A 27513-nucleotide genomic window follows, 5' to 3' on the forward strand; every position below is an offset into this window, starting at 1 on the left:
CCTGGATGTGTGACAAACAAACAAAACATGCTAAATGGATGCTGTATATACTTAAATTAAGTAATTGGGTAAAAGTCAGTAAAAAGTAGAAACTGAAAAAGGATTGATTTAATACACAGACTTTCTAAGGTGCTGTCTGACAATATATAGTTGCCGTCCCGTACATGCACGTTGACCTTGCTGCTTATGTGGCGTCTTCATGCTCCCCCTCCCCCCACCAGTATCGCTCAACCCTGCTGTGACTCGACTTAGACTAAGGCATACATTTTTGATTTTATACATTAAGTCAACGGCATCAGGGCGCCCACGGGCTTACCCTCAAAAGTACACAGGTTACACAGGTAACAAGGACGTTGGTATAATGCAGCGGCTAAAATAATGGCCGGGGCCTTTGTTTACCTCCGCTGAAGAGAGACGCAGGCCTTTTATTTCAGACGGGCCATAATTGAACCGTGGTAAATCGCTGTAACTGCCGTTTGCCTTTCACGTAAAGTGAAGGCCACATTATTCCTACATGGTCCTGCAAAGGCTGTCACGATAAATTCAGCATAACGTCCATTACCAAACCATTAGTTCCTTCAGCACAACAGCATAGCGCGGCAGCAAATAAGTCATGGCTAGGTTTGTCATTTTCAGTGGCCGATTAATTCATTTGCAGCAATTGCACTTTGAGTTTTCAACGGTAGTTCAAGTAAGAATCAAGACTTCTTGCGCGTTTCACAATAAAAGCCTTTGTGAGGAGGGGTTCTGTCTGTAAAGTTTGCGTTCAGGTCGCCTAAAGCTGCGAGCAAAATCTCTCTGCAGATACGTCAGCATCTTTAAACCATTTAAAAAACAACAAAGTCACATCTCCTAGACAACGCAGACCCAACACACGCTTGAGATACTGCTGAGTTAGGGCGCATTTCTATAGTTTGGGTCATTTCAGCAGGTTTCTGTGAGCACTCACTCGCACAGCTTCCGAGTGAACCCTGGTTCAGGTTGTTACGGGTGAGAACACATTTTTACTATAGTCTAATCCAAGGTGATACCTCAAACCAGTTAAGTTAAAAAACATTGCAGTGAGTTTGAGGAAACTTGTTGAGGAATGATGCACTGAATAACTGAACAAGATCCCTTGAAGCCTTGTAGCCATTTAAATCGCTTCCTTTCATGCAATGCGAGACAACCCGAACCAAATAAACAAAGTAAGAAAAGGTCGAACTCTGTGTGAACACGCAAATTCTACGTGTCAAAGGAGTCTTAGTACACTAAACAGATTCAGATTGACAGCATATATCTCAGTGCTCAATCTGTCCAACGGTTTGCCCCAGCTTGGATGGTGACAATTGCTTTCTGTTATTTATTCTTGTTGAAACAGGATGCAGGGGAGGACATAAGTTGGCCTGATTTAAAAGGGATCGGTAGAGGTGTGCGATTCTTCAGAAATTGTTTAATGTGCACATTATCACATGATTAGTTATCCCGGAGCAGTGACTTTGAACTGAGGTACTTAACATCCGTATAGTAATAGCAGTGCCACATCCTGCTTGAATGTAGGAGTTTTGGCTGAACAGGATCCCATTGTATGAACACGGCACACCTAGAGGAGTGGTGGAATCTCACAGCCAGGCAGAGGGGCACAGGTGCTGCCTGGAGCCAAAGCAGATTACGGTGCCGTCGTGGCAGGCGGAGATGAGCCCGGTGTGCTCGGATGAAATACACCGACGCAATATAACCTCAAAAACGGGAACGCACACTAACACACACGCGCCTCGTGTGTCAGAGCTGATCTCACAGATTACACATGGCATCAGAACCACAGGACACATTTTAATTATCACCCCCTCCCCCTCCCTGTTCGGTGGCGAGGCCATGTAAGGGCCTGGGTGGGCCAGTGGCCGGGCAGTTGGACAGCCGGCCCACTTCATCTAAACTGTTGGGAGTATTTCTCTGCCGTGCTGGGATGTACAGATGTGATTAGCCTCCAAATAATGTAGTTCTTCTATTCAACAATGTGAGCTTTGTAAAATGAATTCAATGCGTCACACAAACATTGTTACTCAGAATAATGTTTTAGAATATAAAACCGTGGTCCACCCGTTCTTCCATTTCTGACCCCGACGTCTTACATGTGGAGTTTGAGAGAAAAACCTCTGAACACAGCTGGTAATCCTCTGAGAAATACATCCAGGTAAACCTCAAATGAAGCGATTTGTGCAGACGGAGCAGAATTCACACACACACACACGCACATGCAGATACACACAAACACACAGCATTACCGTGCCTCCAGGGGTCCTTGGGTTCCACGGCTCCAGAAACAATATCCTCGTCTGAAGGGAACGTCACCCGTTTGCCACTCTGCTTGTGTTTACTGTCCCCCTCCTCCGCCGTGGGGGGCAGCACAGCCTGGTCTTTAGCAGAGGCCTCTGTGCTACATTCCTGGCTCTGGTCTGAGGGGCTCTCAGGTGCGCCGCTCGCAGGGACATCCTGAGCCGGGGGCTCGGGATCAGTAACGCTCAAGTGTTCAATCTTGCGTGACAAAGGCCTGACATCTGCTGATTCACCCTCCAGCACTCCACTCTCATCCAGACTCAGATCCACACCAATGTCCATGTCCCCACTGTCGTCCCCCAGAGCATACTTTGCTGAGCCGGCGTCCTTATCTTCCTTCATATCCTCCACCTCAATATTCTCCTTGTGCTGCTCATTAGAAAAGAACAAGTCATTGGGATCTGCGAGCACATGGGCGTCGGGGACCATGCCGCTCTTTCCGTTTCCATTGACCTCATCAATTTCTAGCGTCTCTTGTGCTTGACGTCTATCCCCCTCGGCCCCCTGAAGGTTGTCAGTGAGCTGGGGCATTAGGTAAGTCTCGGGGGCCTCTGTGGAAACAATGCTTTGTTTTCCAGTGTCACTGTCCATCATCAGTTCAGAGATCCGGGGAAGGACCCCCTCCGTGTTGTGATCATTGTCCACGTTTGTTTTGGCCTTGACATTGCACAAATCTAGCGAATGCTCCTCGATATTCATAATTTCATTTCCAGTGCAACTTCTTCAGTCTTCTACTGTGCCCGACAGCCTGGATATCAGGTTAAAGTGTCACTACAATACAAGTGACATGGACGAGCCAGAGTGTGACCTCCTGACCTGCTGCTGCCTCGGTCCCTGTCAGTCCACTGCGTTGTGCACCTGTCCTGGCCTCTTCACAAAGATCAATAATCACATTTACAAGTGCAATAAGAAGAAAACTAATTATGTAACGACAGACTCTGGTTTCACTCGACCAAACCACGGCTGCCTTTGCTACATCCTTCACAAATTGAAGTTATTCTAACAGCGTTTTCTTACAGATGACACTTTAAAAAAAAAATACTACAACATATATTAAATACCTTCTGAGAGGCAGATGCTTATTTGAAAGGCTGAGAACTTTGCTCAACTATTGATTAAGGATTATTTCTGTCAGCTGTAAGCAAAACCGATTGCTCCAACTGTGAAGCGTAGCGAGGTTCTGCGGTCGTCAGAACATCGCCGGCAGCTTTTCAGAGGACAAAATGAACTCCTGGTGTCTGGCTGAGTGAGCTTACAGCAGGCGAGGATACCGATTCATTTGCATGAACTTGAGCGAGCTAACGATAGCTAGCTTGCTAAAGTTGTTGTCCAACAACGACATCCAGGCTCGTGTTCGGTCGCACATCTGCTTGTTTACGCGACACCAGCTGCTTTCCTTCCAACAAGTCCATTTCTCCAGTGCCGGGACAAAATGTTTTCAGGTCGTTAGAACCTCGTCTCAACCTCTGTCGCGCAGAAGAAACTCGGCTCGCATCACAACCGTCGACCAGCGGCGAGGAGGAAAAAAACAGGCGTCACACTCGGAGCCGTGAGCATGTTTCGGTAGCTAATGTTAGCGGCGCGGATTCGTGCCGACGTAACACCTGTCGGCACACAGCGGGGGATAAACGTTCAGAGAGTCGGTGAGATGTTCCGACGCGCAGGTGTCGTACGAATCACGGCGTCCGAGCGTCGAGGCACAGCTGTTTGATGTAGCGTTAGCGTCCGCTAGCTTGCTGCCAGTCCAACAACTGTTTGTTGTTCACATGTCTGACGTCAGCACGTCACTCGTTTCCCTACAGGGCGACGTTCAAGCACACGCAGCGTTCCGGAGTGTTACGAAATATGGCTGCGACACATCAAGAGGGAGAAGACCTCATTAATATTAATGTTACTTTATTTATTATTTATTTATCTGTGTTTGTTCTGACAGTTGTGCTCAAATGTAACGATAAGTGATGAACATGTATTCAAGTATGGTTTTAAAACTTTTACTATACAATTTACTACAGATTTAACTCTTAGATATGTTCAATTTTGTTGTTAATATGTCTCGTGCTTACCTTCCAGGATAAGACTGTTTATTTCACAAAACCCAAATACATGTTTTAAGTACGTTGTTAATCTTTTAAATGTATTTTAATGGGTAAATTTCATGAAAACAAGCAAAAGTTCATCATTAATGTATATGCTTTTCTTGCAGAATATATATTTTTTAAGCGTCTTAATTTTGTCACATTGATTATACATGGGAAATCCCGAGTTCGTCCAATTCTCGGTAAATTATTTTCTTTGTTCAACTTATAATCTTGTAACACTAATTGATATACTATTTATATGGTCATTAATTCATAATTTTGTATATTTCTTTGGTGTTAATAAAGTCTTTGAAAAATGATACATTCAGCATAGGCACTGTTGCACAGGGTAACAAACATAGTTGTGGGTTGTAATAAAATCAATTCTTATTAGCAATAGAAACTATTTCGGTTAGTTACCAATGCAGAAGAGCTCGTCACCTTTTCCTTCCAGGTAAAAGAATCAGAGACCTTATAATGTAAACCAAATTCAGTGTATTCCACATGAACAGCAGATGGCGGCAGCGTCCTTTCGGCAGTGTCTGACCATCGTCCCCTGTAGAACTCAGCACATTCTTACAGTGATGAAGGAGCTCTCACAAAATCACATTTAGTGATTCCTGGACCCGTCACTTTGTGCTGGGATGTCTCATTACGAGCGTCTCTCTGAGTGCCCTGAAGATGAGGCCGATGACTCATCTCTGAGCAGCTTGTTAAATTCATTATGAAGTCTTCCATCCAAAACACACACCGTGTGCTGAAGAGTGGATCTAACTCATGCTGAAACGTCTCAAAGCTATTCAACACTTTCACCATAACACACAGCGTTGTGTTTTATAGGTGTAGAGGTCAGTCTTTGAGGTGATATTTCATTTAGGAGTAAAACTTAAAGCTCTTGTTAATGCAGTGTGTGAGTACCCTGACAGGAGGCCTTGTTGTTACGTAATGCTTCTTATTTAATGCTATTATGTGGACACTGTGATAGAATTTAGGGTCTGGCAAACAACCTCATATATCTCACACATGTCACATATCCCAAAGTAACCTGATGTGTCCATTACATTTTCTATCTTATTAAAAACAAAAGTGAATTATGTCAAAATTACTCTTCCAATTCATGTTTGCCATCATTTTTAAATGCTTGTTTTTTAATGATAAACTTGCAGCATTCCCAGTATTAAATAAACTATACATCAGCAGCTAAAATACTTTAACTATAGTATTTTTTCCTAAATTTACTGTCACATAGTCATGTTTAATGCACCAGGGTGATTAATCATACATTCATACATACATTAAAGGTGATGGAATAAGAGGATTAAAAAGTCTTAATGCTTGAAATCTGTCAGTTCTCAGTCAAAGCCTTTGGAGAACACACAGTATAAACATGAAGTCTAGAAAGAAGCTCCTGATGGGCATGGGGGTTCGATTACAGCAGACGACTGAAAACCCAGCACATTGCACCAGTAAATGTAAACGTGTCATCATGCAGCTGGGAGCACGGGGCCACGTGTTGCCTGAGCTTTGTGTGCGTCCTTTACAGTAACGCAGAGACGGGGGGGACTCTGTCATTGCCCGCTGTCATCCTTGCTTTCCAATTTAAAAGCAAGCGTTTACCTTGGTAGAGAGAGCGAGCAAGCGAGTGAGCGAGAGAGAGAGACAGAGAGAGAGAGACATTTGAGTGTTCAGAGATCAGATTCACTTAAAAGTATATGGCAAGGGGCCAATCACAGAGCAGCGGGAAGACAAATTAAGCGAGGACCTTCCCAGCAGGTCGTCCTTGCAAAGATTGGATGTGATTCTCTTCACCCTCCTGACACGAGGAGGACGGGACGCAACCTGCAAATGCATACAGATACATACATACAGTAAGAACAGTACATAAGGTCCATGCGAGAGTGTGCACGGTAAAGTCACCGCGTCGGTTGGCGACTCAATTTATGTGCCGTGAGCAGTGAATAGATCAGCCTGCAGGACTTAGGGGCTACAGTTTTCCATCAGGTGAGTTGTCATCATTGAGACAAGCCATTTGTTTCGCCGCGTCCCTCTGAGAGTCTGCATCTGGAGGGAAGCGGAAGGCCCGCAGTATTTATTAGCAACAGTAGCTAGTAACACTGAAGTTTGCCGTCTGCTGCCGAGCGAGAGGAGAAGATGAAAGGGACGGCAAGAGGAAACGGAGAAAGGATCCAAACGTTCATAAAATCCAAGAAGTGAAGGTTAAAGCAGAGAGCCGCGAGGTGTCATGAGATTTCTTATGTGGCGGCTAAGTTATGATGGCTTTAACAGCGACATCATTTATCCGGGATTACTCCCAAGCATGCAATCTCTCACAGAATCGATCATTGAGTTTAGATGTAGGTCTTCTTCCTCTCGGTGTGTCGGGCAGGTGGACGTGCATACAGTATCCCGGTGTGTTCAACTGACACGTGGAGGCTTCTCGCCGTCCCCGGCTGATAATAAATCCACAATTGTGGCTTTTAGGAGGATTGCGGTGTAATGCTTTTTGACTTGGATTTTTCCCCTTTCCTCAGCTTTATAGAGACGTCATGCCTGGACCGCAGGATATTGTATTCGATCTGAGGGAAACCATCAATCAGCACATGAAACAAATCCAAGGATCAGGGTTGGCCTTCTTCCACTCAGACACACACGCACACACACACTTTTACGGTAGCGGTCAGAAACATTGTGAAGTGGGTGGGATAAATGAAAACTTCCTCCGCCTCCCTACCTGCTGCACCCTCACTGCTCCCCCAACAAACTCAAAATTCGAAGAAAGTAGCCAAGTCAAGCCTTTCCACACACATTTCTTTGGAGAGCCAGTGGCCATCACTGAAATAGTTGCCAAATTATAAAAGGGCCTTAACCTTAACGAAAACGACCAAACTTCCTCCCTATAATTGTCCATTTGTCATCCGCCGCTCTCCTCTCATTCATAGATCTCTGGAGATAACAGCGACATTAGATAGCAGTTAAAGGTGCTGAGTGTCCGGCCCGCTTGTAATTTGAAGTTAATGAACAAACAATTATAGTTCGGCCTCCACTGTAAGCGGAGACAGAGTCATTCCCAGAGTGCAACATTACTGAACCTTATGGACTTCCTGAGGTGCTTTAAACCTCTCTCTAAGTTCACCTCTTCATATTTTAGTCAGTTGCTTGATATATAGAAATGAATCTGAGGTGGTTTCTTACAGACATCACAGCACAAGAGAAGTAAATAGGTCATTAACGAGACGTCCACATGGGGTGCTTTGACCCACCGCTTGTCTCTGACCTTTACATACAGATCACATACTGAAAACAGCTGGGAGCAAACTCTGCTCAAGTCATCATCACAAAACGCATGTGCTTATATGTGTAAACAAGAGCGCGCTCACACACACACACACACACACACACACACACACACACACACACACACACACACACACACACACACACACACACTCATACACACACACACACACACACACACACACACACACACACACACACATTTTTTCACATCAACGAATGCTCAGAGCCGGCCGTCCTCTTCCAGTTCCAAGGCCTTGATGTGAAGGCCAACTCCGTCCTTTAGCAGACTTCCAGATCCACCGACGCACTGCTGGGATGTTGAGCTGCAGTGCTGAAGGTACGAGGAGACCCCGATATATGGAGGTGAACCCATTTCACTCCCTCTGTGGATGATTTGTGTCCTCATTTGAGGCTTTTCGTCTGCTCTTTGGATCGACGGATGCACATTTTAACGTTCAAAATTCACCCGACACTTTTCACTGTAGTTGGTTATAATCAACATGTATATGTATTATCATAGTGATGTAGTGGTCACACTTATTTCTTTACTTGCTTGTCCACACAAAAATAATTGCAGAATTGTGACCTAAAATACCAATTCATTGAGATACTGTTCACAGGTGATACCTGACGGTGGTATTAGGCTGTTGTGTGTCGGGTCCTAAACCCTCGGAACCTGGATGAGTCCCTCTGCTTTGGGGCTCATTGATTCAATATTACATTTGACTGTAGGAGTTTGAAAGGGACGAGGGACTCTCCTCACCCCCTCGCCTCCTTGCCTCCTCACTGATGCTTCGTCGCTGCCAGGCTGCCACACAGGTCTGATCTGGGAAAGTAATAACACGAAAGTCACTGTGTTTCCAGAGGGCGGCTTTCCTGAGTGCTATTTCTGGAACTTTAGAATTTTATTGCGATGAAAAAAAGAGAGGCGGGGGGGGGGGGGGGGGGGGGGGGGGACATTTGCTCCTCTCCTCTTCTCTCCTCTCCTCTCCTCTCCTCTCCTCTACTTGGACAGCTGCGACGGCTACCATATATGCATAACATATGTCACCGGTTTCCCAGTAAAACATTTCCTTTTTTAAACATCACGGAACCACCAAGTAGACCTTGGGAAATGGTTTTGGCACTGAGCACCTGTGTGTGGGGAACGACCACCGCAAATCCAGCGCCACGTCATTAGAGGACAGAGGAAAGGATGAAGGACAAAGAGATTTTCCATCGCTGCGTTTCATTCATTCATCCACCCATCCGTTCATCCCACCTGTGCAAATCTCCAATTCCTCCCTGTTTTTAATTCCTCCATCTGTTTTTCTCTCCAGCCGCTCTCTCTCTTTTCTTTTCAGCCATAACTTGTTTTGGCTCTCATACACACTATTCTCCACTGTATAACTCCGTTTTTTTCACATTTAATTTGCTTCCTGTTCCTCCTCCTCCTCTCTCTCTCTCTCTCTCTCATTCTCTCTCTCACTCTCTCTCTCTCTCTTTCTCACACACACAGAGGCCTTCACTCCATTTCTTTATATATTCATTTCCTTCTGTCTGCGATGTGTTTCGGGGTGTTTCCTGTTCCCAGCCCTGCCGCTTCCCTGAGAACCGCCGTGTAGGAAGTGGTGATCCTGGCACTCGTTCCTCGTCCTCCAACCACCTTACTGGGCGCAAGAAAGGGAGTAGGAGAGGGCGAATAGAGAGGAAAGAGAGACGGACCTCCGCCATTAAAGTATACCGTCCATTTAACATCACTGCTCCTGATTTCTGTTACATAAATTGTTGTTGCATTTTCATTTTTCCCAGACGATATCACCCACTTTACAGTACAACCCTGCTCACTATGAAACTCAAAATAAGGCTCCATTTCACAGCTGGAGCCTTCATAGGTTTTGATTCCTTTGACAGAAACAATTCCCAGGTGGAGGAAGTTGTGCTATGTTCTCCCCACCAACATAAACAAACCTATGTGAATGTGAATCTGGGTGTTTAATTGCAACTGGAAAAGACTTTCTAATCTATCTGACATACTTTGTCTTCTTTCTTATGTCAGATTCACACACTGACACCAGTGAATTAGACGCTCTTGGGAGCATCGCTTCAGAGGAAAAGCTCGGCCTAGGAAGCTCCCAAGGTCTCCCCGCTGGTCCGAGGCAGACGAAGCGCCGAGGGGTCAAAGAGGGGAAGCGGAGGGACACCGGCGTCTGCGTAACTGATTTCGCTGCCTGGTTTTGTTTGATTGGTTTCCCTCCACCACAGCATCTGTTCTGTTCTGAGATTCTGTCATCTTCAAGTAGCTCGCAAGCCACGCGGACAACGTAGGTGAGAAAAAACTGATTCAGATAAGCCTTCAGGCTGAAAAAGGCAATTCACTGAACCAAAAATCACAGAATCGTAATCCCTGTGTGATTCTTTTTGTCCATCCACATCCACCCATATAGGCCACGCCCATTTGCATTCAAGATATTCCACCTTTTTCCATTATTGCCAAAATACATTTGTTCTAATTTCCGGCTAAAATCCTAGGTCAACTGTCACTAAATTTTACAACTTTTATCTTTGTTTTTCATTTTTCTTAAATGTTTTGCTGTGATTGGCTGCCAAAGTTGAGTGGGCGTGGTCTTCACAAAGTTTGCATCTAATTAATGAATCAGCCTGCTGTAACTTAACTTGGTGGACATGAAACCTCACTGCTTAGATATATGACACCCAAAGGTGGCGCTATAACAACAACAACAAAATTATGTTAGTAACTTTGGAAGCGGATATGGTAGAGTCGTCATGCCTCTGCCTCGGTGGCGGTATGAGCACTCATGAGCGCCCTCTAGTGTCTCACCTGTCCTTGGCCAGAGTTCCGTTCCTCTTCCATCTGGACACATGTAGCCTCAGGTCCATCTCTGTCTGTCGATGCGTAACATCACTTGTTGCAGGGTTCCGTTCCCTGTGCTGACAGCTCAAGGCTTCGACTGCAACTCGGGGTTGTTTGCGAGTGCGTGTCTGTATGTGTTTGCGTGTTTTACAGAGAAGAACAGATGCTCGGGATGATTCAGGCTTGGTTTTCTCATTCTGGCTACGAGCAGAGCTGTGATTTATATTATTGTGCTGCAGCTTTAGCCAAAACAACGCTGAGAGAGGGACAAGGGGACGGAGACATGGCAGGACGTAAACAGGTGCTGATTGCTCAATTGCAGGACCTTGACATGTTGACTGATCATCCAGGCTCATACTCTTCCTCCACTGCTGGAACATGAGTGTGCATGTATGAGTATACTCGTAAAGTATAAAGTAATGTACAAGTATTCTGTTTGAAATGCTCATTAAAGTTCACATAGTGGAACAATTTTTACTGTAAGCATTTTAATTCCATTGTTCAGTGACATGGAAAATGGCCGCTGCCTGACATACTCGCTACGTTTTTGTTAGGAAAGAGCAAATTTGCGATCTCAGACAATCAGAACTAGAAAATGGGTCGCTAGCTGATGTTTACGGCGGAATTCGGGAATTCACCCCCTATCTGTGTTCTTTAGGGTAAAGAATTTAGAACAAAAGGGTGATTTTGACTTTTGCCCCTGATCCTTTTGCACACTGGTCACACTGACAAAGTCGAAATAAACTCCACAATCAGTGCCTTGCTTGCGTTCCTACTGGGCGGGCAGTGAATTCCGTCTCTGCATTTCTTCTATGGTTTCTACATTATGGTTTATTAGATGTGACACTGCCCCCCAGTGGAGTGTGAACGAGAACCCAGCTGTGATGCAAATCGGAGAATGTGGCCCATTAAAACATATGATTTTCACAATTAAATGGCCCATCACAGACTGTTTCTGCTGAAAGATAAACAATCCAGCTCATAAAAAAATAGCTGTGTGTGTGATTTGATGGACTCCACTCTGTCCGCTTGCAGTTCCTGAGCTGCTTCCTCAATGCATTAATTCAAATGGAGTGTGTGGGATATTTATGCCGCTTGTTGTGTCTTACCGCTTCCATGCTGTGACCCAATACAACACACTGCTCCTTCATATTAGATAAGAATGTTGTAATAATCCCATTGCCAGGCATCCTTAAAACTGGTTTTAGACATACACCTGCAATAGTGCTCATTGTTATTACAACAGGCTTTGTTGATGTCACGTAAGTCCTGGGATGGAAATGCTCCATGTCTTCTTGGCTGGTGTCCTCTCGCTTCCTTCCTACTAGCCGTGGTCACAATCTGCCAAATGTGAGGTACACACACACGCAAACACGCGCGCGCACCGGATCATTACTCATGCCAAGTTTTGGAACAGGCAGGGCGGCGGTTTGACTTTGTTGAAAGAGGGTACACGCTTCCAGTAAACTACTGATCTCTGCTGGATTTGGCTCCATGGTGATATTGTCTGTAAAAGCTGGATTCCGAAGTGAAGTAAGGCGAAATAACAACTGTTTTACAAATTAAATTTAACAGCGGGCCATGAAGAATATTATGTTTCTAGAAAACAACCTATTTTTAGAGCGATCAGCCAGAAGCAGCAGGTTATACCTGGTAACTCCTTCCTCCTTTTCTCCTGGCTATGGAGCAAACGATTCCCCTTGCTGTCGGGAAAGGGCCCATACGATGTCCAGATCTTGCCCTCAACCACGACACACTCGCTTTCATCACGAAGACATTGATGTAAGCATAAAGCCACGGTTTAAAGGGACACACCTTAAAAAGAGTCTCACTTCCAGATGAGATTGATAAAGGACAAATGACTAATAAGAACTCAGCATTAAAAAGAGCTGTAAAAGGCTATATTGTGGTTGCTAAGCGACGTATGTGTAAAACAACCGCCCACCACTGCAGAGATCTTGGTTTAGTAGCTCCGGCCTGCTCCAGGGTTCTTATAACTTACCATGTCTGTGAGTGGGAAGCCAGCAGAAGGATCAAGTCCTGGTCGGTGGAGTGCCTGCATGGAGGAGGGTAAGACTTTGAGGGGGGGGCATCACTTATTACTGATGGCGACAGCATGAGCGTGGGAAAGAAGAGAGGAAGAAGTTAGGGATTGGCGTTCCTCTCCTCAGAATCTCAGCTCATCTTCTCCTCAGTGATTAAGTCTCTGCCGGCCCACCAGTGGAGATGAGAGGGTTTATATCAGTCTTTCCATCTCTTTGTATTCACGGCGTCCCCACCCTTCCTCCCCTTGGAGTTGCAGCTGAGTGAATGAAGGAGAGCCTTCTCCTCCAAATCAGGCCCCATGCTCTCTCTCCCAGCAGGCGCACGGCGATGATGCTAGAAGTGATGTTATTCCTTGCACCTTCATTTCCAGGGATGGGTGGTCTGTGAAAGGGTGTTTAATGTAGCACACATTATCGCGCCTCGCAAAAACAGCTGGAACTCAGTTATCACCCTCAGGGAACGGGACTGCACGGCTGAGCAGTAATCATGAGTCACTCCAACAAGTTCAGCATTGATTACACAAATTTTGACTATAAAGGTCAGAAAACAGCAGAGAAACCAGAGGGTGAGGGTGGAGGAACGAGACGTGGAGAGGGGAAGAGAGAGAGAGAGAGAAAGAAAATGTGAGATCAGGCCCAAATCTGTGGGGAAGCGGTAGCTCGGGCCGGACGAGTTCACAGATGTTTTAAAGTGCTAATCTAATCTGTATGCCAGGCATCTTTCTCCCCCTCTCCCCCTCTCCACGCTTTTTTCTCTTCCTTTCCTCTCGTCGCTTTTTCGAGGAAGGTCGCAGAGGCCTCGGTCTGCCTTAATGCATCTCAGGAGCACCATGTACCGCCGCCGCTCAGCGACAGGGGGTGGGGTTACCCATGGCGATCATTCATCAAATTCAATGACCACTCGTTTTTTACTTTTAGCTACGTTATTAGAGCAGAGCTGCCGTTACAATTTACAGACAACATTCAAACGTCAATGTTCAGAATATTCAGGACATTATTGCTATGACTTTTGGTGTCCATATCGTTCATTTTTTCCAAAATAAGCAGCATTTTACAGCTGAAAAATCCTTTTTAAAAGCCATTCCAATCTCTTCAAATTTCCTTCAGGCCTTCTTCCAGGCCCTCCTAACTTCTTCATGCTTTCGGGTACAGAAACCATTTTTACATTTGTCAGACCTTCACACTTCTTCAACATTCAGCAAAACCTTTCAGAAATTGCAATCACACAGCATTTTCTTCAGGAAATGCATTTAATATACATTTAATTCTCTTTTCCCAAATATCGGAACTTTAATCGTGTCACATTATTTTTTAAATAACCCTTACATTTTCTTTGTCTCTTGTACTCAACCTTATTCTTGTAAACATTTCAACTGCTATCTGAAAATATATGAACTTTTTTCTCAAAATCTTTCTTTACATTTTTCTTTTTGTCTTCAAACAGCCTCGTCCTGTTCCAGGGTGAAAGGAAATCACATTAACCTCTCACACTGTGGAAATGAATCCGTTTTAGGACTCACTTCAGTCTTCCTCTCCTCTCCTTGTCAGTCTCTTCCTCACGTTTCCCCATTGCCTTCCCTGCCTTCCTCTCCCTCCTTCCATCTTTTGCCAGAGAGAAGAGCCTGCGTTTGAGGCGTCAGCAGCTCCCTCAGAGTCAGCGGACATACGCTTACATGACTTCACAGAATTTAACAGCAAACCTGAATCCTGTGGATTAACCTCCCTCCTCCTCCTCCTCCTCCTCCCTCTCTTCCTCCTTACACAGGAAAATCCCCCAGAGCACAAAACCTGGAAACAAAAGCAGAGATTACAGGGAAACCTGGACGTTCAACAACTCAATCATTATTTCTGCATGAGGACATGAGTTTTTCCTTTACTCACCCATTACAAGATCATATTGTAATATGTGTCCACATTGCATATAGATTACGGTTGATTGATAAGTTCTGAGCCCAGTATGAAGAGATGTAATTGACTGTTTTCGTTTTGCAAAACTGCCTTTTACAACCTTTTTCTTTTCTATTCATTTTCCCTCTCCAGTGTGTGGTTGCCAAAGCCACACACTGAAAAAGAGCGAGGAAAATCATCTCTGATCCAACCCACCCAGGACATAACCCCTATATCCTCCCTGATAAAGCCTTGTTAATGTTTGGGAAAGTCTGAGGGTGACAAATCACCTGAGTAATAATTTAGTGAAAGGCTCAGAACTTATCAGTCAAGCCTCCTGAACGCAGGGTAAAAATAGCACAGAAGGAAGTTATTCAAATGTTACACTGATTTAGGAGGATGAGGATGTAGGAAATTTGTAGTTTGTTTTCTGGTGAGAAAGCTTAAAAGTCTGTGAGTCATAAAGTAAACCAAGATGAGTCCATCCTGGCAACGAGCAAACGGTCACGTCCTCCTCTCTCTCTCTCTCTCTCTCTCTCTCCTCTTCCCCGCCCCTCTCTCGTTCTGTTTTCCTCGCCGCGCTCCTTCTAAACATCTGGAGAAGAACAACGTCCACGAGGTAAACAGACCGACAGCTGCCCACCAGCTCCTCTCTCGTCTCCCTCTCCATCTTTCTCCCTCCTCCTTCGCTCCTCACCATCTCCCCCTCCTTTTCCTCACCGTCTCTTTCTGCCACTCTGCACCGTTGGCTCATCGACAGGCAACCATCGGTGATAGATGTGTTTATGCCTCTGTTACTGTGTGGGGACGTGAGCGAGCGAGGACACTGAGGACACGGACTGAGTGATGGTTTCAGGGCTGATTAGTCTGGGGGGGGGGGGGGGGCCTTCAGTGTTGGCTGTCCCTCAAGAGTGGAGACATAAGAGACGTGAGGGTGGGTCTCTGGGTGAGGATTGACCCACCAGAGTCCAAATATCTACTTAAATCCACAGAATCACTAAAACCTCAATTTCGAAATTATTCATCATCGCTACGAAGACAAAAAAAAAACCCAAAACAGATCAAGGGGACTTCTAGATTCCCTGAAATAGAGACCGTACCTGTCCACTGAATGGTCCTGTAGCAATTCAAAGCGCTAGGAAGGGGGGTGATAATTGTCCTTATGCAGAGGAAGTCCTTGAGTCTGGGCTGGCGCCCCCTGGTGGAGGTAGAGAGAAACAGAGCTTCAAACGCCACAATGACGAGAGTAGAGAGGTACAATGGTAAACAGAGCTCTGGTCTGCTCTACTCTGGACCAGGCTGCCAGACGCCACCAGAAATTCACCAATAAAGGCCACATTTACACTGACATGAAATCACAAAACACCTAAAGGAAACCTTTTGTGGCCACACATTTGAGGTGAAGTCAGGATTGTGTGAGGATATGTGTTGTTTCAGTCTAAATGTTTGCCTGCTAAATCAAGATGTAATAATGTAACAATCTTCACTGTTAATGTTCCAGATTTATTACTGCAGGTTTATTGCAGAAACAGAACAAGGTATTACATGCAATGCTGACTGCCAGAATGAGCCCCTTCAAACAAAATACAGTATATGCGGACAGGGTAAAAGGAACGTTTATCCTTCCGGGTTTGAATGCTTCAGGATGTCTCCTCTTAGTTTCGTCTTGGCCGCAATGGTAGATTTCTCTGAAATGCATGCCTGAAGTGTTGAAAGCAAATCGGCGAGAGAAAGTAGGAATGGTAGAGAGACAGGAAGGAATGAATGCGATTTCCATTCAAGCAGGGACAGCATCCACGTCGTGAGACACCTGTACAAACATCATTTTTCATCCTTGAGCTGCAGGGGGAAGGGAGGATGGAGATGAGATGAAGAGGTAAATGAATAGATGGAGGGAGGGAAGACAAATGAAGAGTGGATGTGTTTGGTATGTGAGAGAGAGAGAGAGAGACAGACAGAGAGAGAGAGGCCTCAGGTTTTGGCTCCTGACAGGCTCACTTCCGGTCGACAGGCGAAGCATTCCGCCGCGCTGCACCTGCCTCACTCTGTGACCCTGAGGTCCAGCTTCACCCTTTTTAGTTTCAGCATGTGTCTGTCTTTGAAGCTCGCAGGCCGAAACCCAAAACCCTCGCTATCTGTTTTATGTGTTCCAGACTCAAACCACCAACTCAGCAGTAGCAGACGCACACAACTGGAAGAAACATCCACATCTGCCATAGCGATTTGGGACATTATCATTTTATTGTGTGACACTCTATATGTATCAAAATGCAATTTACTGTACTTATGGGGTTGCTATGATTGAAAACTGGTTGTGAAGTCCAAAAGGAATATTCTGCAGCCATTATAGGCATCTGACCCTGCAGTATAAGCAACGCGCAGGTATACTGCTGCTGGTATATCACTGTCATCTCAGCTCTTATTTATGGCCTTGCCTGCTTCAGAGGCCTGGCTGAGTCCACAGATACAGATGCGATGATCTCCTGTGGAAGATGAAATGACATTTGTAATTTGTCATGAAGCAGATTCGCCAACAGGTTTATGTCCATGTGTTGACTTTTTTTGATTTGTTTGTGTGAAAATTTGCAGCGCTAGAAGCTCGATGTGACCCATATACCACATGTAGCGTTAGACCTTTAGTGTTCAAACTTTAAGAGGATGCCATGGACAGAGACATCTTTCCTTTGGTAAGCTAACAAGCCACTTGTAGCTATGGCAGGAAGCCTACTGTAAGTTTAGCAGTTTAGCCCCCAAGCACCACGAGGAATTACCAGTAGCCACAGCTATCGAACTTCAAAAACACATTCAGTTAACGCATCTCCCTTAGATCGACAGCGAAACTACCGGCGAACTTTAGCCTAATCCCTGTCTCTTCCTGTCTCGTTATTGAGAGTAGAGGAAGTTACGTAGCTTAGACACACGTAAACATACAGACACTCCTATCTGTAATATCTACCGAGGCATTATGAGACATCTCTCATCCCGTGCGAATCAATGTAAATGTGATAAAAGTTACTTTACAGATGTATTGTATGCTAACCCCGTCTGAGCAGGGCTTTAGGTTGTGATTGTTCCCTCAATCCGTGGAGGGAAGTGTTCCATATATGCAGTGGGTGGGCTGCACAGCTGACCCAGCAGTCAGTCATTAGACCAGCTGGTGGTGGGAGTATAGTTTCCATGCAGCAGGCTGTCAGTCTGCAGGGCACACAGGAGACCAGAATCCATCTGCAGCTCACCTCAACTCTGTCAGCGTGGGCAGGAAGAGAGGGAGGCCATTTCCAGTCTGCTCTCACACCGCAGTGAACCAGGAAGCAGCATCCACGGCACTGAGGATTCTGAACGACTGAGATGTTCCAAAGTTCACCTACAGCACAGACTGATATTTTCACAGCCAACAAGAAAGCAGTTAGAGGGCACAAAACTCCTCCAAGGCAAAACAATTCTCTTCCACTTATAACACCCAAAACCTGCATTTCTGTGTGCCCGTGACCTTGTAATCAATAATCAATAACGGCTGAGCTATTCTGGATGGAGCTCTGTTGTTGTTGAAGATACATTCAGACTGTTTGTAGAATTCTTCTTCACTTGATTCTCTTGAGTCCTTCACACTACAACAGAAATGGCAAGAAGTCAAAATTTGGATCTTTGTATTGAAGCAGCATTCTGTGAGAGCATAAAGTGGGTGGAAATGCTCAGAATATTTGATAGACTCCTTCCTCCTCGCTAAGCTAATGCCTCCTCTTCTTCATAATCGTTAGTTCCTGATGTGCTAATTAAACTACATTGACTTAATGAATGAGCTGAGATTCCCATGCAGGGAATTTAGCGTGGAGCGACACATTTACCATCAACTTTTATGAATATGACCCATAATAATATAGTTTAATGGTTTTCTCTGCACAGTCTGAGGGAGCTGCACCTTTCACCCTGAGCCGTTCTCTGGTTTTCGTTATCTCTCCCGCAGACCGTCTCTGCTGAACGACTCTGTAATGTAAAGCATTTGCACACTGCCTTTTTTCCGACTGCTTATCTGGCACAAATCACAGATAAATCCAGACACCTGCGGCCCTCCGCTGCCTCTCAGCAGCCCCCCGGCATGATTTATGGACTGAGGAAGTTTGACGCAGGGTTGTTTGGGTCAAGGCCTCAGAGTGACCCCTGACACCTGACAAGATAAGCTGGGTAGTCGTATCCTGTCTTTGTGCTCTGTACAAACTACATTAAGACTTCAGAACCAGAGCCCCTGTGAGAGGCAGAGGTGGAGGTCTTGATAAGGGCAGAGGTCAAGGTTCGATGAGCTCACTGCACACTTTGACCCCTCAACACCTGATGCAACAAGGCGGCCCTGAGCAATGGCACCTGTTCCTGACACGCCATGATGCAACACAGCCAACAGCCAACGAATAGAAAACCAAACTTTCTGCAAATTCAAAGTAGAGGGAAAACACAAGCTAGCTAGCTAGTTAGCTAGCGTTAATGCTAATATGCCTAAGTGCAAGAAAGCTAGCTTACTTGAGTTAATGAAATGTTTTTTGCATATTTATCACAATACAGATTTCATGATGTGATAATTAAATTGTTTACATGCCGGAGGGAATTGAATACAAGCGTATAATCCTGGTCTGTTGTCATAGTGATCACACTCCATACAGATTACACACCTGTTACCCAGGTGACCAATCCACACAGCCATCACGTCATCAACCTCAGGGTAATGTAATTGTTATAAATGTTATTAGGCTGAAGAGGGTGAAGGTATGAATTTTCTTTTTTCAAATGCTGAAGTATTAGGGGGGCAGATGCATGAAAGAGGGGTTGCAGATAATGAGGTCATCCTCAGAGGTCGAACTCAGAGGTCAACCAAGGGATTCATCATGTATTATAGCTTGTTCTAAGCTAAGGTGAATTATCTACAAACTCTCTAAAGAAATGATCTGTATATGAAACACCATGGCCCCCTTTCTTAAACTGTATCTCTCACTCTGCCCCCATTTTCCTCTGTCATACATACATAACTTGCACTCACACTCACACTCACACACAGAGGAGCTACCTGACAGGTGTTGACAGGTGAAATATGCAGGAGGAGGAAGCTGAGGGAGCTCCAGCCTCCCTGTGCAGCTCTGAGTGATCCGGCTGCGGGGCTTGACGCCGTTCACCTCTCATCCATGCTGTGGTGTGTGCGAACAGAGAGTGGATGGCGTGAGGCAGGGGTGTGTGTGTGTGTGTGTGTGTGTATGTGTGTGTGTGTGTGTGTGTGTGTGTGTGTGTGTGTGTGTGTCCGTTGGGGGGGGGGGGGGGTGCTTCTTCTCAAACACACAGGAATGTGAGGGTCACAGAAGCTACTTGGTTAAATTAAATTCTCTTTAAACTAGCCACAACAAAAGACTACAGACCATAAATGTGTTGCTCCACGCTAAATCAACTTCAGCTCACTCATTAAGACCCACACTGACTGTAACGATCTCTCATATGTTTTTGCATGTATGTTTAATAGTTTGTTTTTATCTCTGTACATTGTTATTCATGTGCAATCTATAAGGTTTGCCTCGGCCAAAGCGTTGGACCTGACAGGACATCTATCTGCACCGGACGGATCACGCTGGGCCTCTCCTCCTCCTCAGGTGAAATGCAAACGTGGCAATAAAAGGAGTAAACAGTTGATGCAACAGAAAAGTCATATGACAGCTGTGCTGCTTGTTCTGTTTATTACAGGTATAATTCCTTAAGTCAAACATTTTACAGGCTGTTGCTTTAAATGTTTCCAAGTAGAGAGAAAATGCAACACTGAGAAACAGTTAGTAAGAACCTTAGCGAAGCCCATTTGAAAGACGCTAAAGTCCCAGGTTTAATATCAGCCGTCCTTATTTGAGACATGCACACACAGCGAGCTGTTGTTACACACTTCAGTAGCTACAATACATCAAGCTTTCAATTGACTTATTAGTTCAGCTTATGATGGCGACGCCACTTCACTCCATGACTCTTATGATGGACACAAAAGATTAGGTAGATGATTGAAGGAACACAGACGGTTAATTCAGAAGTAAAGCTCCTATAACTTACTTTGTGTGGGAAGCAGGATTTCAGTTGGCTGTAAGTTCTGTTGAGTGCAGGCATCTTAAATATTATTAAGATTAAATACACCATATTGCTGCTATTTAAATACATTATGTGTCTTTTTAAGTTAGAATCGCCATTCAGTGGATTTATGTTTATTGACAAGACGATCGTCGCTTGGATTTTCTTCATGTCGGCAATGCAAAAGTACAAAAAGTCTCTTTAAATAATAGTGATAGTAGTACATTCAAACAATAGCATAATAGTTCCTCAGCATTATTGTCATGGTTTTAAATAAGTTGTGATGGAGTGGGTGCTTGGCTGGGACGCACACCGGTCTGTTCAAAGCAGACAACCTGTCCTTCATCCAAACAGACGCACTCTGACACTCCGCTGTCACCGCAGACTTAGCGTTTAGATGTCATGTTAGTGCCATCGTCGTATTTCTATCTACACCTGTATCATAGACATATGGTATTGATGGAAAATCTGCTGCTTATGCCAAGCTCAGACCACTTCAGTTCAGCTGGTGACAGGTTACATCTCCCTCTCCAGCTCCATGTTTTCTGTCTGAAAACAATTATTATGTTCCCGTTTATCACGTAGAGACAAAAACACACAAACCCTCCCATTGTCTAGAGCGTCCGCAGAGCAAACCTGGGCCTCTGCCACCGTGGAGGATTTCTGAAGTTGCATAGTCTGAACTTGGCATTACACAAACTTGACATCTACTGAGTTTAAGTCTTTTGTCCAAGTCTGCTAATCTAATTGTCTTTCCATTTCTGCTGCTTTACACAACATTCACATATCTCTTGGTTTTAGAGTGAGATGAATGGCAAAGCACTTGGAACACAGACACCAGCTGATGTTAAAGCGCTGGACTCTCAGCGGTGAACAAAGCCGGTCAGTAGACATTTAGAATGCTGGGATGATGTTTCTCTTGCTCTTTCCTATCTCACTTTCCTGCTCTGGATCGTGATGATTTAGCTGCTACATCCATTCTCTTATCTCCGCCCATCCTTCTTGTATTGCTACATTTGTCGGTTGGCAGTTAGCTGGGGTATTCAGTCTCTTCTTCCCACCGTCTGCTCTTTATCCTATTCCCTCGACGCTCCCGTCCATCTTTCTCTGAGGGAGTCCTCCAGCTCATTACCGGCAGCCACAGCCCTCCACCACCATGTCCTGGTAATTCTTCAGCACCACCCGGTCTTGAGGGTCCAGGTAGAGCAGCGCTATGGGGCTGAGGGAGGTGGGCACACAGCAGGCCCGAGGAACTGCCCCGTTCACAGAGTTCACCAGAGTCTGGACCATGGCGTGGCTGGAGGAGTTCATGTGGTCGGCCAGGGGGAAGCGACACTCTCCCAGACAGAAGAAGGCATCATAGCCACTGGGGGCGATGATCCATTTGTGCCAGCCGACGTCGTTGAAGTCTACGTACAGAGGGTGGCGGCGGCATCTGGCACGGGAGAGGCGTTTCAGTTTTGCAGCACGGCCTCCATTTCTTTTCACTCTTCCGCGGTCGCTCCAGTTGACCCCTACCTTATCGCCTCCCCAGCCAGGCCCCGTGTAACCTATTTTTTTGTCCCTCCCCCAGGCTTGGTCTCTTTTGCGGCCTTTGCTGCTGCCTCTGGCCTTGTCTTTAGTCTTGTCTTTAGTCCCCTTTCTCCCTTTCATCCTCTGACCTACACTGGGGGTCCTCCTGCCATGTTTGACTAAAGGCTCTCCACGCCCATCGTGGCTGTAAGTCACCAGTAGGGGTCTCTCCTGGGCCCAGCTATGCTCGTCCTGACCCACGGACCTGCAAACCCTCAGATGTTCTTTGTGTTTTTCTCGCCTCCCCTCCACCCTGCCCACAGCAGGGGGCAGCTCCTGGTGGTGGAGCATGGTGGTGCTGTTCTCTGGACAGACCTCCAGAAGGAAGCCCAGGCTGCCTGTCCCAGCCAGGACCTTATGAAGGAGTTCTGCACTGAGGCTAAAACCTTCCCATAAACCACTGGGCTTATTACTGTGGCCAGTGGTGAGTAATCTTGTCTCTAGCAGAACAGGTTCAGGGTCCTTGTGGTTCTCAGAGAGGTAAAGGCGTATTCTGTGGGCCCCGGGGCCCAAGCTGGCAGCACCATTGCGGAGTAGCCGGAGCTCAGCGGAGATCACCTTCTCATCCTGAGGGATGGAGGATACATTGAAGGAGATGTGAACCCTCTTAAATTCCTCTGCAGTGGGGCTATTTCTAAGGGGCTCTGAAAGGAAAATGAAGACAGATATAAAAAATATGCATGGTTTTTGAGTCTTATTTCCTCTTTTGGGAGGGTGCAGATTAGTGTAGGCATCGAGTGCAAGTACAACAGTGAGATGGTCCCTCCTGTGTATGTTGACTTCAGCATTGTTATGTTTATTTTATCTTATCTAAGACAAGACAGATGGATCTCACGTTGTGTCAAGTTGTTAAATGGTAACACTGCCATAAAATGGATCCTTAGACGTCATCAACGCCTAATAAAATAATTACATTTTATGTGTAAACACCTTCACTGAGACAAAGTGTCAAAGGTCTCTCATAATTACGATTTACAACGATGAGGAAAGAGTTTTGGTCGTACCAGTGTGGTGGAAGCTGCGTACGGTGTTGGCCTCCTGGATGTGGTGGCTAGGGAAGCTAAAGGAAGGGTCCTCCACTAGATGGTACTGCTGCTGGTGAAAGCGGTACAGATCCAGCAGGTATCGGGGCACCGGAACGCCTGGCCGAGGGTCGGGCTGTGACTGCAAACCCAGCCGGCTCAGGAGGAGACTCTGGATGGTCTGAGCCAGATTGGGCTCCAGAGCCGAGCTGGCCGGCGGAGGCAACAAGGAGGATAGCGGAGGGGAAACCCTTCCACGGTCGATCTCGCTGGCGTCTCCACCCTGGCGACCAGACGAGGGTTGAGGTAGCAGCAGGACCATGAGGAGCAGGAGGTTAGCAGGGAACATGGTGGACCTGCAGGGAGAAAGGGACAAATAAAGAAATGCTTGAGCACGCAACAGGCTGGTTTTCACTGAGACTTCTTCTTCTTTGCACTCAACTAGTTCCACATACTTCAACCTACAGACATCATGCAAACACGAAACTGTTCAGAATATGCAAGGACATTATTGCTGTGACTTTTGGTGCTCATATCTTTATACAATCTGAAATATTCAGCATATTTCAGCTGAAAAATCCCTATTAAAATAAGTCATTCAATAAAAGTTCAGATAGCAGTTACAGTTTTTGCACGAGAGTTGTTCGACATGTGGTTATCAGGTATTTTCTGCCTGCTAACCTCTGTCTCTGCCTAATTGGCTGCATCTGTTGTTATAACAGTTCAAAGGATTTGAGCTTTGGCTGTCACTCAAACTGCTTGTAACTTCTTCATTCTTTCAGGTACAGAAACCATTCAGACATTTTTCAGAAGTTCACACAATCATTCAGGCACTTCTTTAGCATTCAGCAAAAACATTTCAGCAATTGCAATAACAGCACATTTTCTTCAGGAAATGCATTTCTAGTTGTTAATATATAGTAACTTTAGGTATACGTTCAGACTGTTTTCTAAAAATAAAGATTCCTTCTGAAATCTTTCCAAAAATAGTTCAGCAATGACATCTCACTTTGAAGTGACATGTTTGGGTGCCATACATGATTTACACATGAGCCTTGTAAATTATATGACAAAATGACACAATCTGCCAAAGAGATGGTTGCTATGAGACCATCCCGGACTCAGTATATCATGCTTATGTCTTCCTTCCTGTACACACCACTTTCTCATTAGTCTTTAGTCTTCATGTAGCATATGTTGAAGAATTTAATGTCTACATATCCATATGAAGATGTTTCCTTGTTACTGTGCGATTTTGTTTTCTCTGTCTTAATTTATGGCAGGCTTCTTACTCCCCAGGTTCTTATAGCTCATTGGATACTTAGGCATGGGTAATTAACGTGTTTTTCTGTGAAGTTAGTTCAAGCAAAATATGTTGTGTGTGTGCGTGGTTGTATGTGTTCCGAAGACACCAGAAAGAGATCACAGCACCGCGTACAACATACATATAGAATTTACACTCTAGTGGCATGTTATGGAGTTGTAGGCCTGTCACAATGATGGATAAGTAGAATCTTCACTGTTCTCTCATCTCTCGTCCTGTTTCAAGTCACTGGGGGTTATGACACACACAACCATGCACACACACGCACAAAAAACACACACACTCACACTCAAAGATATATTTGCCGCCACAGAGGATTTATCGTTTAGCGTGTTTTGGTTTCTCTGTCCGTCAGTCTTTCTATCAGCTGGATAACTTATGAGGGCATCAGACCTGGTGGTCGGGTTGATCCTGATCCAGAGATTGGTCTTATGATTTTATGGTGATGCTGTACTTACCACCTTTACCTTTTGGGCTATGACTTTTGTAGCTTAAATCCCCCTGAGCTACTCGGCGTAAGAACTCGACCTTAGACAAGAGGTCAACGCAATCATCACGGCGAGCTGTTAACCCTCAACACCTTTGTAGCGTTAATGACTGAGCTGCTGATCACACAGCGGCCGGGCAGCGACGCGCCTGACCTGCGGCGACTTGGCTGAGGTGTCAAAGGTCGAGAGCAAAGGTGTCAAACTTGTCCACCAATGAGAGACAACAGGATAGCAGAGTTTGACCCAAGACACACAGTCTCTGCCTGTCTCTCTTTCTATATATCTACCTCTCTCTCTCTACCTGTCCGTTACTCTCTCTTTCTCTCTCTCTGTAACCTTTTTCTCTCTTTATTCTCACTCTCTCTGCCTCCTTCTCTCTTTCTCCACTTGGTTCTCCCTTTCTCTCTCTCTACCTGTCTTTCCTTCTCCCTTTTTTCTCCCTATCTATCTGGTGTCTCCCTCTCATGTGAATTTGTGTCATTGCTGTCGGGGCGGCAGTAGCTCAGTCTGCTGGGCCGGACTGGGAACCGGAGGGTCGCCGGTTCAAGTCCCCCGTGTGGACCAAGTAAGCAGACTGGTAGCTAGTGAGTTGCCAGTTTGCCTCCAGCACTGCCGAGGTGCACATGAGCAAGGCACTGAACCCCCAACTGCTCCACGGGCGCCGAAAAATGGCTGCCCTGCACCCCCTCTGTAGTGCATGTGTTTGTGTGTGTGATATGTAGGGGGTGCAAGACAAATTTCAATTGTGTGTGATTGCTGTCAGTTGCATGCAAAATGACTTAAATAAACTATCTTAAATCTCTTATCTTAAAAAAGAAGTTAGCAGTTATCTCCTTCCTTGTCCGAGCTGGGCCGTATCTCTCCCTCGCTCACTCCCTCCTCTCCTCTCCTCTATCTCCTCTATCTGTTCAGGCTGCAGCACAGAGAATCGATTAGGGCTGTCCACAGCGAGATAACAATGCCGTTTATGGCAGAGTGAACACATAATGACACTGTAATGACCGCTAATCTCTCCGTGCTGTCAGAAAAGGGTTTGAAAAGAGGTCACAGGTGTTAGAGTGTGTGTGTGTGTGTGTGTTTGTGCGCTGTGTGTGCAGTTCAAAGGGTAAGCCTGGGAAAATGAGCAACACCAAGCGTGGGATCGTTGCTAGCTATCCATTAAACTCTCCTGGCCACACCCACGGCTGTTTCACCTGAGGCAACGGCGCGCAGGACAATTACAGATTAGACGCTTGGGCTCGCGGCCTCTCCCACGGCGAGGAGGCTCGTAAAGAGCAGATTAAGGCCAACAACACCTCTGCTCCTGTACTTTACCTACAGAGCTCACCCACCCAGGTGACTGCAGGGCTCAAAGGTTCAGGGTGTGTTTGGGCGAGGAACAGAGAGAGAGAGAGAGAGAGAGAGAGAGAGAGAGAGAAGAAGAGAGAAGCTGTAAGCTACAGAGGCCAGGCTGCTCTACATTACTTCATCACTTGACATACATACACGCACACACACATACACACATACATACATACATACATACATACACACACACACACACACACACACACACACACACACACACACACACACACACACACACACACACACACACACACACATACATACTTCCTTGTGTCCTTCCATTAGCCCTTTGTTCTTTTCTTTTTTTGTTCTTGTGTCTTTTTCAATTTACTTCTCTCTATTGTTTTCTCTTTTCTTCTTTTCCAGTATATTTACTGCTGATACTTGTTTAAACTACCTAAGTAGATTTAGGCTTTCCTGTCAGTCCTTCTGCCTTTACCTTATTCTTCCTTTCCTTTGTCCTTACTCCTTTACCTTTTGTAATCTCTTTCCTTCTTTTCTTCTTTCTTTTCCTCCTTTGTTTTCGTGTCAATCTGAATTAATTTCTAGTTAATTTTTTGGTCTCCTTTTCTTGGGTTTCTTTCTTTGGTTACTTGTGTACATATTTCTGCTGATATGTTATTATTTAGAAGTACTTACAGGACATTTACTACTTCTCCATTGTAGTATTTGCTACATTCACTTCAGTGTGCTTCGGCGTTCAAGCACTTTGGCTCAAAAAGGGGATAAGGTGAAATTGAACTCTGTGTGTGTGTGTGTGTGTATTTGTGTGCTAATAGTGGTGACATGACCTCTGCTCAGACGGGAGCTTGACCTCGGCGTGCGTCGCTGCTCGGCCTGGCGAGCGTCTGTACTGTTTGATTAACCTGGAGGAAATCTGTTTCCATCCTCCAAACATGGTTCTGTCTGTTTTTATCTGTTTATTTCCATCCCCCGCTCCCTTTCCTCTTCCTCCTTCCTCTCTGCATACCTCCAACTTTGTCCTCCGCTCTGTCACATACCATCACTTTCCACTTAAACATCTTCCTCTCTTTCACGTCATCACCCAGTCTTCCTTATGTTATCTCCCTACCTCCCCCCTCTCCCCCTTATTCTTTTTCACTCTCTCCCTCACCTCTCTCTCTCTCTCTCTCGCTCTCTCTCTCTCTCTCTCTCTCTGTCTTTCCCTGTCTCTCCCTCTCACTCCCTCTCCCTTTCTCTCT

The 27513-nt window shown here is 45.5% G+C and overlaps 2 protein-coding genes across 3 annotated transcripts in view; both read right to left on the bottom strand.

Annotated features, from left to right (window-relative positions):
* ppp1r37 (protein phosphatase 1, regulatory subunit 37) overlaps positions 1 to 4076 on the bottom strand; it is a 30466-nt gene extending 26390 nt beyond the window's left edge. The window contains exon 1 of the mRNA XM_076141264.1: positions 2265 to 4076. Coding sequence (XP_075997379.1) covers positions 2265 to 3015 — 751 coding nt within the window. The 5' untranslated portion in view covers positions 3016 to 4076. The remainder of the gene's footprint in view (positions 1 to 2264) is intronic.
* A 16092-nt stretch (positions 4077 to 20168) lies between these two features.
* Positions 20169 to 27513, bottom strand: part of bmp16 (bone morphogenetic protein 16) — an 11745-nt gene continuing 4400 nt past the window's right edge. For both annotated transcript variants that reach the window (XM_076141372.1, XM_076141379.1), the window contains exons 3-4: positions 23135 to 23508; positions 20169 to 22774 (exon numbers count right to left, since the gene is read on the bottom strand). In XM_076141372.1, the coding sequence (XP_075997487.1) occupies positions 21687 to 22774; positions 23135 to 23508 (1462 nt within the window). In that variant the 3' untranslated portion in view covers positions 20169 to 21686. The remainder of the gene's footprint in view (positions 22775 to 23134; positions 23509 to 27513) is intronic.

The sequence above is a fragment of the Genypterus blacodes genome, unplaced genomic scaffold, assembly GCF_046128005.1.
Source record: "Genypterus blacodes isolate CSIRO-AG114 ecotype Tasmania unplaced genomic scaffold, CSIRO-AGI_Gbla_v1 ptg000003l_1, whole genome shotgun sequence".
Taxonomy (NCBI): domain Eukaryota; kingdom Metazoa; phylum Chordata; class Actinopteri; order Ophidiiformes; family Ophidiidae; genus Genypterus; species Genypterus blacodes.